The 18718-nt window shown below is 42.0% G+C and overlaps 2 protein-coding genes across 3 annotated transcripts; one reads left to right on the plus strand and one right to left on the minus strand.

Annotated features, from left to right (window-relative positions):
- The first annotated feature begins 306 nt into the window (after positions 1-306).
- Positions 307-13265, plus strand: LOC138617115 (protein phosphatase 1 regulatory subunit 1B-like). 2 transcript variants are annotated; one of them, XM_069691837.1, is made up of 5 exons: positions 307-834; positions 8109-8192; positions 9634-9709; positions 11808-11933; positions 12042-13265. In XM_069691837.1, exons 1-5 carry the CDS (start codon positions 727-729, stop codon positions 12173-12175), a joined length of 528 nt encoding a protein of 175 aa, XP_069547938.1. In that variant the 5' UTR covers positions 307-726; the 3' UTR covers positions 12176-13265. The 2 variants fall into 2 exon arrangements, with proteins under 2 accessions (XP_069547938.1, XP_069547939.1); XM_069691838.1 differs by lacking the exon at positions 307-834 and adding an exon at positions 7524-7638.
- A 1703-nt stretch (positions 13266-14968) lies between these two features.
- On the minus strand, positions 14969-17200 carry LOC138616729 (phenylethanolamine N-methyltransferase). The gene is made up of 3 exons (XM_069691248.1): positions 17026-17200; positions 16291-16501; positions 14969-15617 (listed from the first exon to the last, which is right to left on the minus strand). Exons 1-3 carry the CDS (start codon positions 17198-17200, stop codon positions 15179-15181), a joined length of 825 nt encoding a protein of 274 aa, XP_069547349.1. The 3' UTR covers positions 14969-15178.
- Positions 17201-18718: the final 1518 nt, after the last annotated feature.

Here is an 18718-nt window from a genome sequence, read left to right on the forward strand (position 1 = left end):
CTGCCTTCAAGGTCAGTTATTTTACTGTTTAGTTTTTTTGAAACTAGTATTCAATTTATTTATTTTTCTTTAGACTTTTTTCTTTAGACTTTTGATAGTGACTACAACTCAGGGACATCAACAGCATGTCTGCAGTTTTTGAATCTTCTTTAGTGATTCGGGGGGGGGGGGGGGAATTGGCTTCTTTCTGGGCCCCTTTTGAATAACAGGGGCGGAAAGTTTCCGACGGCAACTGAAAGCATCACAGAGCCTCGGCACCCTCTCCCCACCTTCACTCCTCTTCCTTTCCTCATCACGCAACACAGGTCAGTGGTGTGGACACAGTGGGAGAAAGAGACATCTACGAGCAGTGTGTGTGCGTGCGTGCGTGCGTGCGTGTGTGTGTGTGTGTGTGTGTGTGTGTGTGTGTGTGTGTGTGTGTGTGTGTGTGTGTGTGTGTGTGTGTGTGTGTGTGAGAGACAGAGAGGGAGGGAGGCAGAAAGAGGCGTGAGAGGGGAGGAAGCTGTCAGACGGAGCTCCAGAGACCAGAGGACCGCCGGGACAGAGCGATGCCACTGGTCACTCACCAACGCTAAATTAATTATCTCTCTCAACAAACATTCCCACGTACTGCTGAGCTGGGCGTGAAGGGAGTCGTACGGATCACACGGGCAGTCGAGCTGATTCCGCCTGGACTCTAAATTGGACGTTTGCGCGGTTGTCTGTGGAGGTGACGGGCTGGATGCCATGGACCCGCTGCTTCCCGCAGAGACGGACAAGGACGCGAGGAGGAAGATCCAGTTCTCCGTGCCTTCCACCGTGCCCACCCAGCTGGACCCGCGACAGGTGGAGATGGTGAGAGCGAGGGAGTGTGATGGGGCAGCCTACACGGATCATGATAGTGGTTCTGGTAGTAGTAGTAGTAGTGTGTGTGTGTGTGTGTGTGTGTGTGTGTGTGTGTGTGTGTGTGTGTGTGTGTGTGTGTGTGTGTGTGTGTGTGTGTGTGTGTGTGTGTGTGTGAGTGTGAAAGGCGGGGGTCAAACTGGGGACAGAGCCTGTTTGATGAACAGCAGTTATTGTGCTTCTTTGTAAACACTTCTTTTTTTGGGCGTTTCCAGTTGGTTAGTGGACTTAAAGTCTGCCTCTTTATATTGGTTAAAGTAATGACAAAGACCTGCTTGTCTCCAACTTTGATCATGACTTACAAAGAAGTGTGTGTCACTTTCCATCTGAAGCATCTGTCCTTGCCACAGAGGTTGACAGACAGTTACATAACTAGTCTAGCAAGACTTTGCAGAACTCTGTATTTTGACATTGCGTATTACACTGTAGGCAGCACTGGGATTAAGCTGAGCTGTGCAGCCTCAGTTTTCAGAGCCTTTAAAAGTGATGAGACATCTCTCTGCCCTTCAAAGGATTGGAGGAGGACAGAGGGGAGAAAACACCATTTGTGATATTGAAAATGAGATGTGGCCGAGTAATAAAGCCCTCATCTCATATGTGGAACATAATGCAGAAGGTCACATTATCAGGATGAGGGGGTGAGTATTACATAAAATAAATCACGATATAGATAATAATAGAAAATCAGTTATATGCTGAGTCATCCCAAAGCAAGTGCAGGTGAAACATGCTGACATAGTCAGGCACTAACTGCAAAATAGTGCAGTGTGAACAGGAATAATGTTGGCCAGCGCAGTATGGATATGGATACAGATGTGTATTTAGTGTGGTGTTAATGCTAACAGCCCATAAAGGTCACCGAGGTAACAGATCATTTTTTTGGATACAGACCTACAGCAAATGATATTTTAGGCTTCTTCCGCTTTTAACACAAAGATGTTCACAGCTTAATCACGGGCTGGTCCCCTGAGGGAAATCTCATGGGAGACCAGGTGCAATGTCAGAAATTTTTATTTCTCCCCAGTAGAGGATTTGGATGATTTCATCAGGCATCTGTTTGGAAAGCTTGTTTCAGGCTGGTATGTGAAAAATAAACTAATAAATCAAAAACATAGGCATTCAAATATTTCTCACACATCTGTTGTTTACAGCCCATTTGTTGTCACACACACACACACACACACACACACACACACACACACACACACACACACACACACACACACACACACACACACACACACACACACACACACGGATACAAAAAAAAATACTAGAAAATTACTACAATTTGTGTACTTATGTACTTACTATTGCTATTTTTAGAAGATAAATGTGTCCACACTGACAAGTATGGAAGCATGTAGTGCACTGAGTACCCAGGTGGTGTACTCATAATAGTAAAAAAGAACCCTCAATGGTTGCTATGTACTGGAAGGGGCGGGACCACTGATCTATTTTCAAACTTTGGAAATTGGTGGCTGAGGAAGCTGCAGCTGTTGCACTGCACTATACAAAAGTTGTTATTTTTCCGTAACTATTGTTTGATAGAGGCCATCAGTATGTATATTGGGGGCAGGAAAACACGTTATTTTTTTAGTAAAAGATATGAAGTGCTCATTCTAAGGTAAAGAAAACATCACGATTCTTAATTTCTGTTGATTATACACTTATCAAAACATATTTATGAATATTATATTCAATTTCTGCCAAGAGATCCAATAGATCATATGCTACAAACTGAACCTTTAAGACTCCTTCCCACATACATTTTGACAAATGCTCATGATCTGAAGATGCTCAAGCAATTTTCTGAGCTCATGACCCAGTAAGATTACTCCAAATCTTCTGCCACGGATGTAATAAGAATAAAAGGAGAGTTCTTACACGATAATACGTCTCGGGATACATCTTCCTGTAGCCTCCAAAGTGACCCTAATTCTAGTGTTACAGTGCACGCAAACTAATATTGCTCTGTGTCACCTGTTGCTGTGAATCAGAGAGAGGAAGTCAGCTGGCAGTTTAGGGAATTTCTGCAATGTTTGCGATACCAGAAATCCAGCTGAGGGGGACAAACAGTCATTCAGCTGCAAAGTGAGTTTTATAATCCATAATTTAGGCACTCTGCATGAGAAACATTCCACTTCTTTTTTATAGCTTTCCACTGCTCTTCAGCCATGCAGGCTCCAATCATGATGATTAGGAAAAATGCCTAATGGTCATGTCACGAGGAAAGAGATTCAACTGACACAAGCCACACAACTTTCATGGATAATTGAACTCAACTTGTTGCAGTTGCTGGGTTATCTTGTCCTTGTGATGCTCTTTGAAAGAGTGACCCTGCTGGCCTCTCATTGAAAGTGACTGAAACTACGAGGTGCGATCAAAAAGTATAAGACTGTTCCAGTTGCGCCGGAACGAAGTGCGGCACAGTAATGTGCGATGAGCAGTGGGAAAGCGTTCGAAGTGACGTTGCTTCATCAACATTAGCACTTGTGTTACACACATTTTTGTGACCACTGCTACATTGGCCTTTGCAATTTCATCACTGACTTGAGCAGACAGCGAACATCCAATTTTGTGTCAAACTCTGGGGAATATTCAGTGGAGACCTTTGAAATGCTTCCATAATGAAGCAATGAGCTGGGCGAAGGTGTTTTGAGTGACAGTCACATTTTAAGAGGGGCAGATCGTCACTGTCTAAGACTAAAGGAGATGTATCAGGTCAGGAGCGCGATCATGTGGGTTTCCTTTGACATTCACGGGTCTTGGGGGCCCTGAATTCTCCTCCCAGGGTCAGACTGTCGACACCGAGTTCTACTGGGACGTTCGGAGTTGTCTCAAGGGAAATATTTGGTGCAAATAACCTGAACTGTGGTGCGCTCGCACTTCGATTCTCCAACAGGACAACACTCATGCTTAAAGAGTGAGCTTCCTACCCACAACAACACAATCGTCACTCCCCGCGGCTCCCTCTCATCGGATTTGGCCTCCACGAGACGTCCTTTTGCCAAATTATTACACAAAAATGATCGCGTCTCCCTGCTTCATGTGCATCGCTGTGCAACACTCTGTTCATGCACACCAGGAACAGTTTCTGAACTTTTTAAATTGTGCCTCATGTGAAGGTTATATTAAGGGGTCAGCCATGTGCTTGTGTAGACCCGTCTCAACACCGTCATAACACATGGTGAAGAGAGAGACAAGTAATGAAAGAAATAGAAAGAAGTGTGAAAGAATGAATGAAACAGATTTTCGGACAACAGTGGAGGGGAAAAAAGGAAAGACAGCTGACAGAAGTCAAGCAAGTAAAGCAAAGGAAGAAAAATCCTCAGCTAAGGAGGCGACTGATTAAAATGAAAGAGATTAGCTGTGGATGACTGAGGCCCGAATCAAGGGCAAGGACAGCTAATGCCAAGAACAAATTTTTACAACAGCACATCCAAGAGCTCTAAACTCTACTGGGGTCATATTCGACACACCCAGCAAACAGCGCTCTACCTCATTAAAACTGTTTACAAAGTGGGGCGATGGCAGAATATTGGTTTGATTATCAATCTTCAAAACTGGAGAAAGTGACTGTTTGAAAGTGGAAAGCAGCAGCAGGATAAACACACTGAGGAAGACACAGTAACTCCAGTTGGATGTACAGTCTTGCAATGAGAAGTTTCATATTTCCCGTGCATTATTTTTAGTGTATGTATATTTTGCCTGTTTGAATGAGGTTTAAACTCAAATGTTCTGGTGCCCTCTAAACTATTTTAGAAACTAAACTCACTGGAAAACAAAAGGTCAAATGTCAACGGCGGTTTTTGTTTATTTTTTCTTGAGCATGTAGTCGTCAAATCGGGCTCCCCAAAGGATTATTCACTGAATAAATTGAAAGCATTGAATGAACACAATGAGGGATTTATGCTTTCAGTGTGTGGTCTTAATTGTTAAGTGGATAGGTTATTTCGGTAAAAGGCTCTTTAGGTCACTGTACCCACCCAGTGCTGTCGTTGTGCATTACAAGCATCCAAAATAATGTACTAACTTTGAATGTTAGGTGGAGAGGGATTCATGATTCATGATTTCCCATGTGAGCACTATACCGAGTTCCCATACTGCTTAAACTCCCCCTTCTAGCAGCTTCTGTGGTGTTGTTGCAGTTGCTATATTTGTAGTTAGGCTAGATAGTTCTCAAATGGAAAATAGAAATGACTGTTTTGCTGCTTTGAAAGCTGCAGAACATTGTGCAGCATGAAAGGGGACCCCGAATAACTTAAAAATATACCTTTATAACACAACAATTAGTAACCCACAACTCTCTCTCTCTTGAACAGGGTAAATCAGCATAGCACACAACAATTTGTGACACAAATAATTTGTAAGGCTAATCAGAGAACATTATAGCTCTGCCACTATAGTCAGTTCAAGAACAGAAAAGAGAGGTGGAGACTGGAGAAAAAGAAACCGGACGTGCACCAGAAGAATTCATGGCCAAGAGAGGAGCTGTGTCTGCTTTTTGACTGCTGTCGTAGACCAAAAGACTATATACTGTAAAGTTTGGTGAACCACTCAGGAGACATTTTCTCTGGGCACCACATGTGAGAGGAGAAGCAATTACAAACGCAATAACAATCCACCCATGTAGGGACGGGGGTTTACAGACACTGTCTACAGACAGTCAAAGACAGAGGTGTTCAGATCAATGATTATAACACTGGATTTGCGGCATGTCTTGGGTAATTAGCAAATGGTCTCTGTGATCCTGTTTTTAGCACTCAGGTATATGAAGACAAGGGTTGTTACTCCTTTATGCAACAGGAGGGAGCATACCCTTAAGTGAGCGCTTCTGTAAGGTGTACACTCAGGCAAGGCACATAGAGGAGGTGCTAAGAGAGGCTGGACAGAAACATCTAACTGATGTTTTGCAATGCCTGGGTATTTCACAGAATATCTAGTCAAAGAAGATATACGTGATGCAATATATACATGATGACATTCAAATGTTATTAAAATATATTCTATGTACTGCTTATAGTTGAAAAAGCTGAAACGATATGAAGGCCCATGCAGTCACACACACAAAAAAAGTGATAGTATAGCGGGGAAAGTGCCAGAATCTGATCAAATATTTTGATTATCGAGAATGGTACTTAGCAATGTATAACATAAAAGATGACCCCCCAAAAAATCTAGCGAGCTAGAATAACATAGCCAAGGAAATAAAGCTATGACCAACTAACAGTTACAGATCAAATCAGTCTGTCAGTGCAGCGACACCGAGGTACCAGCAGTGTTTACAAGGCATTTCAGACATTGCACAACATGGACCTGATGAAGATACTGAGTTTATTGCGGGTGCTTGACCTTCTGAGTACAATGTTAGAAAACACTAACAATAGGTCACTCTGCCTGAAAAGGCTCTCAGACAGGTGCTCAGTGTGATTTGGTCCTTTGGTCTCACATGCTTTTTCCTGAGATGTGTGTGTGTGTGTGTGTGTGTGTGTGTGTGTGTGTGTGTGTGTGTGTGTGTGTGTGTGTGTGTGTGTGTGTGTGTGTGTGTGTGTGTGTGTGTGTGTGTGTGTGTGTGTGTGTGTATGTTTGTGTGAAACTGCACGTGTTTATGTTCATGTTAACACATTTTTGACCTCTAATTGGATGTCTTGCGATTCATATTTAAATTTGTTCCCCAACAATGGCAGCATATTTAATTCTAGTGTGTGAGCGATGAATATGTATGAATCCAGCACACAAAGGGAAGCAGGAGCAGTTAAGAGTCACTCCGGAGTGAAAGCTGCCCACACGTTTCATGCCTACACTCTCAGCTGGGATTGGCTTGGCAGCCACTAGTATTTCACAACAATGTTATTGCCATAACACATTACAAAACGGTGATGAATATATTGCATATTTCACCAAAGATATCAAACAAAAACATCTAGTACAAATACAAGTCCTGCCTTTTAAAATGTAACAAAAAAATAAAGTATAGAAGTACTGGTGACAAAATGTAATTAATGCATTAAAAGTAAAAATGCTCTGAATGTTTGCAATAAGGAGCCTGACAGTGTTGTACCGTTACATTATTAAATCATTATTGTTGACGCATTTATGTATAAGGAGTACGTTAATGTTGTAGTTGATCAAGGTGGGAGTACTATACTGTATTTAGTATGGCGCAGTTTAATTACAACAGTCTTTTCTTGTAAATGTTGCATTTAAAATCTTAATCTGAAAAGAAAACTGCAAACTATCCCAGAAACATAAACCTATGAACATAAAGTTATGGATTGAAAAATCTGACATTTCCCTTTGAAATGATATCAACTGGCGGTATAAATAAACCTAAAATGAAAATAATTAAAGTCAGAGAACTTCAAAACTATATGAGTACAATTACAGTTCTACTTCTATGTATTTACTTTCCACGAAAGAAATGTCACAGCTATCAGCAAAATATGTCACGTGGCCTCAAATTGTGTTAGAAGGAAATATTGAGAATAAAAACCTGAATAAATTTGAATGATTTATTTGTTATTGGCAAACTGAGTTTTATAATACTCTTCCAATATGGGACTAAACCCAATTTGAGATATAGATATTACATTTCATCAGTTGCATAACAGATGGTTTCTTTGACTCACTCTGCCTCTCGCATAGAAGACAAAAAGATGATGAAGTAGTCATCATATTTGATGGTTAGATAAACACGCTGGACAAAAGAACTGAAAAACAGGAATGATTACGATCAAGCGATGGGAACATGCAGTAAGTACATTTAAATAATCCAGCCGCCATCCATGACAAGTTGTAATCCTTACTCGGGAACAATCTGGACAACAATCTTTCTCTTGCCGTTACGTAATGATATGCATTTTTCTCATTGCATCGTTGTCGCCGAACAAATCCTGACATGCTGAATAGAAGACTGATGATAGCTGAACAACTGTGACAGTTTGGAAATCAGTCACACCTTGTTCCCTTCCTGTTTTTGTAGGAGTTTTTCATGACACACACACGATACATGCAAATATACCCAAATTCACACACACACACACACACACACACACACACACACACACACACACACACACACACACACACACACACACACACACACACACACACACACACACACACACACACACACACACACACACACACACACACACACCATGGTTTGATATAACCAAAGTCAAACAAACAAACAAACACCTTTTCTGTTCCTGTTTGCTAAGATTCGACGCCGGAGGCCAACACCAGCCACACTCTTCAGACTGACAGACCCACCATCACCTGACGAGGACAGTGGCTCACATCAGGTACACCCGGAGGGGTTTTTGCATAATACTTTTTGCATCAAACTGCAATAGGTTTAGAGAAGGAACAGAAACCGATCCACTAGTCACAAATTGGCAAATTGGTGTGTTTTGAGGAAGACGTACGAGATACGTTTTCTTGATCGCACTTTGCTGCCCAACTTTATATGTACACATTATAAATGTAGCTCTCTGAGGCCTGCTGGGACAGTAGAAACGTCTCCTCTCAAATATTTGAAATTCACATTTGTACGCATCGTACGAGCGTTGAGCGCATGAATCTAAATTCGGATCAGAAAAGCTTAAACACGTCGATGATGATATGTTGAGAAGTTCGTTTGACTTCGTCAAAGGCCGTCGCCGGGGCGATGCGGCAAAGTCTGACGTTTCGTGGTGACACAGGAAGTTGATGTTTAAGGTCAAAGGATGCTTGAAACCTCACGAAGCGTGACGATACATCTGATGTGTTTTGCGCGTGGGCGTGGCCAAACGGCTCGCTAGCGTCCCCTAAACTGCAGCTCCGGCACCTAGTTTCACCTACATGCACCAAATTTGTTGGACACGTGTATAACACCGAGATGTACAAAAAAGTCTCTTGGCATCATGACCTCAACTTAACAGGAAGTCTGCCATTTTGAATTTAGGCGCCATTTTTGGCTATTCGCACGTGTTATTTTTTAACGAACTCCTCCTACAGACTTTGACGTACTGACCTGAAATTTTGTCTGTCCTATCTTAACGCCTGTGAGATTAAAAGTTATCAAAAATAATTAGTTTTCGTCAAACGGTGTGCCCGTGGCCTGGCGGCCATTTCGAGCGTCTCGCCATGAAACTACAAGTTGCTGTAACATTTATGTACATATTCCGACCTTCCTCAAACATTACACCTTTGATAACAGTCCCGCCCTGAAGACACCTGTATGGTAATATTCGCTCGTAGTCACAGCGCCCCCTGCTGGCAACAGGAAGCGAGAACAAAATTAAAATTGCAAGCGGGGATATGCGGTCCCTCGCACGCTGCACGTCAGGGAGCCCGCGGCCCCGACCCGTTGGATCCCTGACGTGCACCGTGCGAGGGCCCGAATATCACTGCTTGCAGTTCTAATTGCAGGTATAATTGAGCAAATCTCATAAAGTTTAGGATACGGTGTTTTCATTCCTGTATCACTCTTTTTATTGACTCGTGTTAAGAAAGCTCCAAAACGTCTTCCTCTTTCCTTTGAATACAGATGATGGTTAAACACAATTGTTTTGTTTCTTTTGTATTAAACGTTTTGTCTCATTTTCGCTGCCATTCTGGTGTAATGCTAACAATTAAAAAACAACACAAGGAATATTCTATTTACTAGCTAGTGTGGGCTATAAATCCTCTGATGTAACAAATATGTACAGTCGTGGGAATCAGTTTACTATGAGTCATAATCTGGATGTTTTATCTCTGCAGTGGGTTCTGGGGGAAAATGGAGCGTTGAAAGCCAAGTTGGTTCACATGTCAACCTACCAGCCGCCCTCACTTAAAGGTAAATGCATTGTGTTAAATTATGTTGCGCGTGTTTCACATATACGTTTTAATTTATATAACAAGTGACACAAAATGAAGGAATTTGGGAGACCTAATTCTGCCGTGGCAACTGCCATGTGGCCTATATCTGTCTGGACCACGTTCACATCCCAAAAACAGTGTGTGTGTGTGTGTGTGTGTGTGTGTGTGTGTGTGTGTGTGTGTGTGTGTGTGTGTGTGTGTGTGTGTGTGTGTGTGTGTGTGTGTGTGTGTGTGTGTGTGTGTGTGTGTGTGTGTGTGTGTGTGTGTGTGTGTGTGTGTAAAAATGTGTGTTATGCGAGATTAGGAGAAGAGACAGCTGTGAGTCTGTGCTGGATCATCCTGGATTATAGGATGGGCACACAGCTGCAACACGGTCTCACACACACACACACACACACACACACACACACACACACACACACACACACACACACACACACACACACACACACACACACACACACACACACACACACACACACACACACACACACACATCAGATGAGACCAGAGTCACACAAACTTAAACACATACAAAAACAATTAATATATTGGTATGGACATGTCTGCAATATATTTTTTTATCTGTCATGTGAAAATTGGATCTTAGTAGATGGCAATCACGAAGGCTGCTGCTTATAATCTCGACATTGTTTTCTTTATTGGGTGCGATACATGAGGGTGAATAAAAAAGCAGGGAGAAGCTATCACGAGTAAATATTTAAAGTTACGTCGCTTGATCAATATGAGCACCTCTGTTACGACCGGCATGTGATGTCACCATGGAGTTAAGCAGAGAGCGCACATCAAATTTGGTGTCAAACTCAGGAAACCGGCAAGAGACCCTTAAAAAGGTTTCAGAAGCCTAAAGGAGTGAAGTGGCGAGCTGAGGGAGGAGTGCTTGGTGACACTTGCACTTCAAGAGGGGCGGAGCGTTAATGTCCAAGACCGATAAAAGGTGCATCAGGTCAAGAGCACAACTATGTTGGTTTTCTGGGGTTATGCACCCTGAATTCATCCTCCAGGGAAAGGCTGTCAACGGAGTTCTACTTTGACGTTCTTAGGAGTCAGAGAGAAAAACAAAAAAGTGCGGTGCCTTTGGCCTGAACTTGGGTTCTCCAACATGACAACACGCTGGATCACAGTGTGATGAAAACGTGAAAATATCTTGCATGCGACAACACACAAAATTTGGCATAAAATCTGATGTGCACTCAGCGAAAGTTTGAGGTTCATTTTGAAATCGCAAATGCATACGTATCTCTGTAACACAGGTGCTCATCTTCATTAAGGGACCCAACTTAAAATACGCACCTACAACCTGTTGCTTCCCCCACTGCTGCGAACGGCAGCAGTCTCTGCACTTTTTGATTGCCCCTTATATATTATATAAATGACATTTTCGCATAACAATCAGCTCTTAATTTCATAAGCAATACGATTTCATAAATTTTCTAAATCTAAATATATAATCCTTTAGATTTATCCATTCATATAATCCTGTAGCCTACTGTTGTAAATGCAATATTGGATGAGAGCTCCAATCCTGACTTAAAAAGATGTCGAGGTGTATGTATATATCCATATATTTCTTTGCTTTATTGCACAAAGGTAGGTTGTTACATCCTTATTGCTAGGAATTATGGCACACAACTCATCTTCATTACTTTAGCCCATCAAACTGTTGCTTTACTTTTGGAGGCTGGTCCTGACCTTTAATTGCAGACATAGCAATGGTCGACACCTGTTTACATGCAGACGATGCCGTCTTGTTTTAAAAACTTTATAGTGTCCTTTCCTGCACCTATTAATTACTAGATATTGAACTTGCATTAATTAGATGGCCAGAAGCAAAACTTCAAATGACTGATAACACTGCGCTGGAACTGTTGGATGTTTAAAGAAGCAACTGACAAATGTGCCATATCAACTTAAGATGTGATGTCATATATAAATAATCTCTTTCATCATCCACCTATCCCTGTATTCATATGTCCTTTGTCCATTAGCGGACTAAAAACCATCTATGTGTAAAATTGCTCCTTTATTCTAATGAAACTGATTTGTATTGTCAGCGGTCCAGAGAATGGCCCAGGCCCACCTGTCCTCCCTGGACATGACGTCTATGGACAAAGAGGACAGCTCTTCTGATGAAGAGGAGCAGCATGACGAGGAGAGGGATGAGACGGCCTCGGCGACAGGTGGGCACAATTGGATAGTCTTAAACATTATTTGTTTTTTCTTTCTTATAGTGGCACCTGTACCAAACACAGAAATTACTTACAGTGTTGAAATTCCTCTCATGCCAGATTTAAAAGAAGAGAGCAAACCACTCAGGGATCAGTGTGGTCTGCCGGACAGTTCAACAGAAAGTGCTGATCTCAGCTATCGCCAAGAAGACAAAGACGAGGCCAAAGAAAGAGAGGAAGGAAAGGGAGAATGACGGGCTCAGATGGAGACAGAGTGAGGAATCGACTTGCATTGCACATGTATGGACCGTGAGTGTGCGTGCATGGGTGTACGTATGAGTGTGTGTTATTTGGGTCTGCGAGTGTGTGCATGCATACAACTAAAGAGCTGAATGTGGAAAACAGACGGTCAGAATATCAATGAGCATTGTATGTGGAAAAGTTTAACCAGAGACTCGTGAAGGAAATCACGTCTCGGTGAGCCAAGGAAGCCGAGGCTCACTTCAAATCAGCCAAAGACACTTCACGAGAAATATGAGGACTGCTAAGAACTGTGGTATTTTTTTTTTTATAAGCAAATCATTTTATTTGAAGGTCCAACAAGATTCAGCAGGATTCTGAGACTAATTACGTCCATGTTTGAAAAATCTGATTTCAAATTTCCTTTATCCACATCATGTAAATGGCGTATCACTTAGTGACTTCGGTGCTAAACACACATCCCAAGAACAATTAGAAGACAGCAGAAGAAGCACAAAATTTAAGAAAGCACCTCTTTACACGTGCAACTAATATCTTAACTTCTATATATTGTACAAGTAACTAATTTTCCAATTTTAACTGTATCTAGGGCGATGTACCAAACTGACCGAGTAGTTGAGTGAGTGTTTTAGACAGATATGAATCTCTATATCAAATGGTAAACAACAATATGATACATACAAGGAACCGCTATTGGACTTTAACTGAAGAACTGTGGGGCTTTGAAGTAATAACTTTGGAGGTTTGCTATCCGCAGTCTTTCAAATAATTGCATGCAAGTTCAAGGAAATCAAAGGAGGCTGGATTACAGACTATTTCAGCTCACTCACAGTAGACCAGATTGTATCATATCAAACTAATCCAACTAATCATGATAATGCAGCACAGTTTAATATTACGAACAGGATTTTTGTAACATGGCGATTAACGAGCATGATCTGTTGGGGATAGCACATGTTCGGTGGGGATTGACAGACAGAGGACCTACTTTTTATTTTTCAAAATATATACATGAAGAGAGTGAAGGTTGACCCTGTACAGAAATGTTTTGTGTTGCTTGCTAATAAAACAATTACAATAGGCTGCTGGTGTTTTTGTGATTGTATGCCTGTAGAGATTGTTACAATCATATTTTTCTAAGAAAAGAAAGTCAAAATGCTTTATTTGATTTTACTGACATGAAGTCAATATATAATTTGGTCATTTGTATAGTTTAAGTTTGAATACAGCAAATAAAAGCCACCATTTAATAAATGAAGATACTGAACAGTTTTTTTTGCACTTTTATTATCTTAAAGATATTTTGTGTTCCTTACCACAAAATTGCAAATCAAGTCAGAAGATCATCAAAACGCAATTTAAACCAGTTTAATAAGACTGACACACGATGGTGAAGAACTTATTTTGATTCTTCTTTTCTTTCCATCTGCTCTTATTCTACAAACAGTACAAGTAGTAGCTGGTCTGAGTAGATTATCACAAATACCAAACAATATTGAAATACAAAAATATGTTTTTGGGCTCATGGCTTTAAGTTGGCTAAGTGGCGACACCCAGTGTTCAATGCTTCTAATTACACCATAAATTCCTAGACTAATAACTAAAATGATCACCTAAAATAATAAACATATACACACCGATGGATCCATGGCACTGCAAAGATGTGAAATTATGGAATTTTCTTTTACATTGTGGACATCTACCTGTCAGTATATCAGCTGGATATTGAAACAAGAGGACATGATGAAATGAGCATTACATTTTTATTGAAAGAATCACATACATGTATTAGAAAACCCCAAATTTGATTGCAACTTTTTAAATAACTAACAGCAGATTGAAGAGAACTATATGAAAATATACTGTTTATGTACTGTTAAGTAACCATGTCATGTCATGATTTTGTATGATATGCAGATCTACACTCACCAGCCATATCTTTAGGTGCACCTTGCTCGTACCAGGTTGGACTACCTTTTTCCGTCAGAGGTGCCTTCGTCCTTTGTGGTTTATATTCCACATGCGCCTGGAAGCGTTCCTCCATATTGATGATAATAGCATCACACAGGTGCTGCAGATTTGTAGGCAGCACCTTCATGCCACCACATCCCAACGGTGCTCTACTGGAATCTTGTGACTCAGAAGTCATTGTCATGATTAAAAAACAAATAGGGGATGATATGAGCTTTGTGACCTGCTGCATTATTCTGCTGAGCGTAGCCATTAGAAAATGGATACACTGTGGTGATTAAGAGATGAACATGATGAGCAATAATAGTGTTTACATGATGCTCAAAGGGTACTCCAGCCCCCCCCCCCACACACACACACACACACACCATTACACCACCATCAGCCTCAACTAGGCAGGATGGATCCATGCTTTCATGATGTGCGTGTCAAATTTTGACCCCAGTAGCTGAATTTTGCATCAGAAATGGAGACTCATTCTGATGTTTGGTTTGAACATTATCAGATCATCTTGACCATTTCTGCCTCGTGATTGGTTGATTAAATATTTACTTTAAGAAGTTGAACAGGTGTACCTAATGAAGTGGCCGGTGAGTGTATAACTAACAGGTTTTACATTCTTGATGCTGTAGTAGCTGTGTTTGAACTGCAGGAGGCAACGTGTAATTACATTTCTAACACGAACAAGTACTTTGCTAAACAAAAGGCAGTCTCGTGTACTCATTCACCTTTTGAAAAAATAATTATTAAACTAAAATTAATTGTAGCAATAAAATAAAGTGAAATATTTCATTTACATTTCTTTCCTTCAGAGACTATTTGATTGAGGTTCGAAATCAGGGCAGCCTTTTCCCAGAAACAAAAATGTGTGGGTGTTATTATTAGCATCAATACATAATCCACATTTTATTTTAATTGCTAAACAAAGCATTTAACTCAGTTTAAATCTATAATATTTTTTATCCAGGGAGATCATTTTTCCTTTGACACTTTGAATTTGCCCTCTTTGCCTTTTCGCCCACTTATTAATCCTTCCTTGCCTTGACAAAAAACACTCCACTCACGTCATCAACCCCCACCCTCATATCATGAGGCAGTGTGTAAACCTCCAGCCGGATCAGGGTGTAGCCACTCTCCTTCAAACTATTACAGACCTGGGCCTCATTCAGCGGGACCACAGGGATCCTTACCCCAGGCCCTCCGAAGTAGTAACTTTCTCCCAGGGCACCGATGAGCAGGAGGTGGCCGTCGGGCCGCAGGAGCTTCCGGATGTGGCCCAGGGCCCTGGTGAAGGCAGCCAGGTCAGGGCTGACACTCTCCAGGCAGAAGCAGGACACCAGACAGTCGGCCCCGGCTGACGGGAGGTCGTCGGGGGCCAGTGGCTGAGAGCAGTGCACGTCAATGGGGAGGATGTCTGTGATGACCTGACGTAGCTTGGCAGCTTTCTCTGTCCACGCTGAGGGTCTGGTAGAGACAAACGACTCATCAGGTTACAGAGAACTGTTGCAAGTACACGACACGGTATATTATCTGCACTGATTGGTTTCCAGTGAAACGTCTCAGCATGCATCGGATGGATTAAATCTGCTGCACACATTCAGTCTACGTCAACATTGAATGCAATCATTTTAGTGGTCGACTTTGATTTGCGACTAATGACATTGCCTTTAATCTCACCTCTATATTTAGTGACAATTAGTAATTGACAACATGCTAAAAGGCTAAACTGAGGACAACATTCTAGCAGTTTAGCAGCAGCATGCAGGTCACGGTCACTGCCAGCATGATGGCCGTTGACTCTGTCTCAATGTGCGTTTATATGTCTTCTCATTACATTGCCTTTTCAATCAAGGCACTTGATTAGTGTTACATTAGACACAGCAAAAGCAGGTGTCATCACTCAATGACCGGTCCATAATAAAATATTATGACACTTTAAGAGAATGACTCTTAAAAACAAATTATGAGGGAAAAGTGTAGTAACAAGTAAAGACAGGAAACCATGATGCTGTAAATCATTCGATGCCTGTTAAAAGAGATTTTTTTTTTTCATTTGATGGCGATAAGAACCAAACGATCACAATATTCCTCGCCTTCAAACATTGTTAACTTTGATTATTATTTTTTCCCCCCATACCGTCGACCCTCCAGCTTGCAGACATGCTGTAGGTACGGCGTCCAGTCCAGGCTGCATCCCCCCTCGTCCTGGAGCCAGCGCCTCAGCTCCTGCCGGTTGACCTCTAGGAAGTCTGTCAGGAGCACCTTGTTGAAAACCTCGCAGCCACTCAGCACCTGGTACAGGGTGGGACCAGAACCTATGTCCACCAGGAACTCCCCGCCCACGTCACCTGGGAAAGGTGGAGCAGGAAAAAAAAAAAAAAAAAGTGATTCTCCGAGGAAGACCTAAAGGAAAATCTAACTAGTTAGATGTGACTTGGAGGATAACTTTAATCAAACAGTGAACAGTGTCACAGTTTACTGTAATTTTAGAGATTAAACTGTATCTAGGTTGTTTCCATTATAACCCCTGACTCTGAAAACACAGCATTAGTTTTCAATAGATTCCAAGTGTTCCACCTTTAAATGTATTTAAACGTGTCCATTTTGTACAAAATCCTACATTATTTTTAATATTCTATATGATTATTCCTTTAATTCTACCAAACAGGTTTCAAAGATCTTTCGAGACGTGCTTTCACATACAAATTAGTAGGGAGAAATACGGAGCTGAAAAGGCAGGTAAGAAAATGTTTTGTTATAAGGGGTGTGTTTTTATAAAATTTCAAAGACAATCTACACTACAATTATTTGTAAAAAAAAAAAACAACAAAAAAAAAACCCCACCAGAATGCAGTTTACATGTTCTCCTTACCTTCAGTGAAAGCTCTGTGCAGGCACGCCAGTTTCCACGGCACAATACTGTCCGTTCTTTCAAAATCCGCCCGCGGTGGAGTGTAGTTGTACTGCAGATATGCTGCAGGGTCAAATCTCTGGTAGCAGGCTGCCATGGCTGCTACTCCATTCTCTTTTCCCTTTTCTTCCATCATCTCTGTGTCTTTGTGGCTCTACCCAGCACTCCTGTCTGTGGTGGTCAGTTTTCAGGTGCGCTGCTACCCCCTGAGCTAAATTATATACTTGTGTGTGTGTGTGTGTGTGTGTGTGTGTGTGTGTGTGTGTGTGTGTGTGTGTGTGTGTGTGTGTGTGTGTGTGTGTGTGTGTGTGTGTGTGTGTGTGTGTGTGTGTTGGAGGGGTGGGACCTGTGCTATTATGCGTGTCTGTGCTTTGGGCTACTCTTGAGTTTCATGGGCAGAGATAGTGATCCTGTTTGTCAGCCCATGTTGCCTGATAGCATTTGTTCTGTTCACTTTCCCTGCCCCGAGGCGCTGATACCATCAGAACAGGGGGGCTTTCTCCAACACTAGACCCACTAATGGACTCCTCATATGGCTTTCAGGTCCTTCACTCACCTCCAAAAAGGCCCTTCATATCTCTACAATCATTCTAAAATGCCTTTTACACTCGATCGGGACGGAACAGGTTCGTCCCAGAAAACCCCTTTTCAAGGACAAACAGGCCCATCATAAAGACAAACAGATCTGTCTCCGTCTTTGAAATTTTACTTGATATTTTTCTTTGGATTGAAATGACCTTGGACAAAAACACAAATATGTTAATTATAATACTATACTTACAATACAGGTCAATATGGTAACGATTGATCAGATGACTAATATGATGGGTATTTTTTTTTCTATAGGTCTGTAGCTGCATACCTGCATTATGAGTATTGGAACTTAAAGTTCTGGTTGTAGAAGTTTCAATCTCACATCTGTAAGATATTCAAAAGTCTAAATAGGATTTTACCTGCACAGGCAAAAAATATTAAATCATAAATACAAACGTATCTGTCACTAAACTAACTAAATTGGTCAATTTGATGTGATGTGACTGTTAACTGTCATGTTTAAATTGCATTGATCTATTTCAACCTTTTGTTTCTTAACAACGTTAAGGAGGTGTGGCGACCGGTATGAAGGAGATTACTGGCTTCAAGGGGAGAGAGAGAGAGACAACCAGACTCCCTGGAGAGGGCCAATGAGCTAAACTGTTTCTTCAACAGGTTTAGTTCACCGCCCCCATCTGTTTCCTCCACACCTCACACCTCCCAAACACCTCTGCTGCCCCCCCACCCCCCTCTGCCCCCCCTGGTGAGCTGCATAGACACAGAGCCCTCAACTTCAAAGGGCCCTTCCTCCATCGACGCCATGACCCCCCTCCCCCCCTCTCTCTCTCTGTGACGACTGGCCAGGTTAGGAGACAGCTGGAGAGACTCCACCAGCACAAGGCTGCAGGACCTGACGGCATCAGCCCCGGGGTCCTGAAGACCTGCGCCGTCCAGCTGGCTGAGGTCCTACAACACCTCTTCCACCTGAGCCTGAAGCAGGAGGAAGTCCCGGTGCTGTGGAAGACGTCCTGCCTGGTTCCAGTCCCTAAGAAGACGACTCCATCCGGCCTCAACGACTACCGACCGGTTGCCCTCACATCTCATGTGATGAAGGTGCTGG

This window comes from Brachyistius frenatus, unplaced genomic scaffold (genome assembly GCF_029030835.1).
Source record: "Brachyistius frenatus isolate BFR_SWC_R1_liver_20210118 unplaced genomic scaffold, ASM2903083v1 Contig_11, whole genome shotgun sequence".
NCBI classification, from domain to species: Eukaryota; Metazoa; Chordata; class Actinopteri; family Embiotocidae; genus Brachyistius; species Brachyistius frenatus.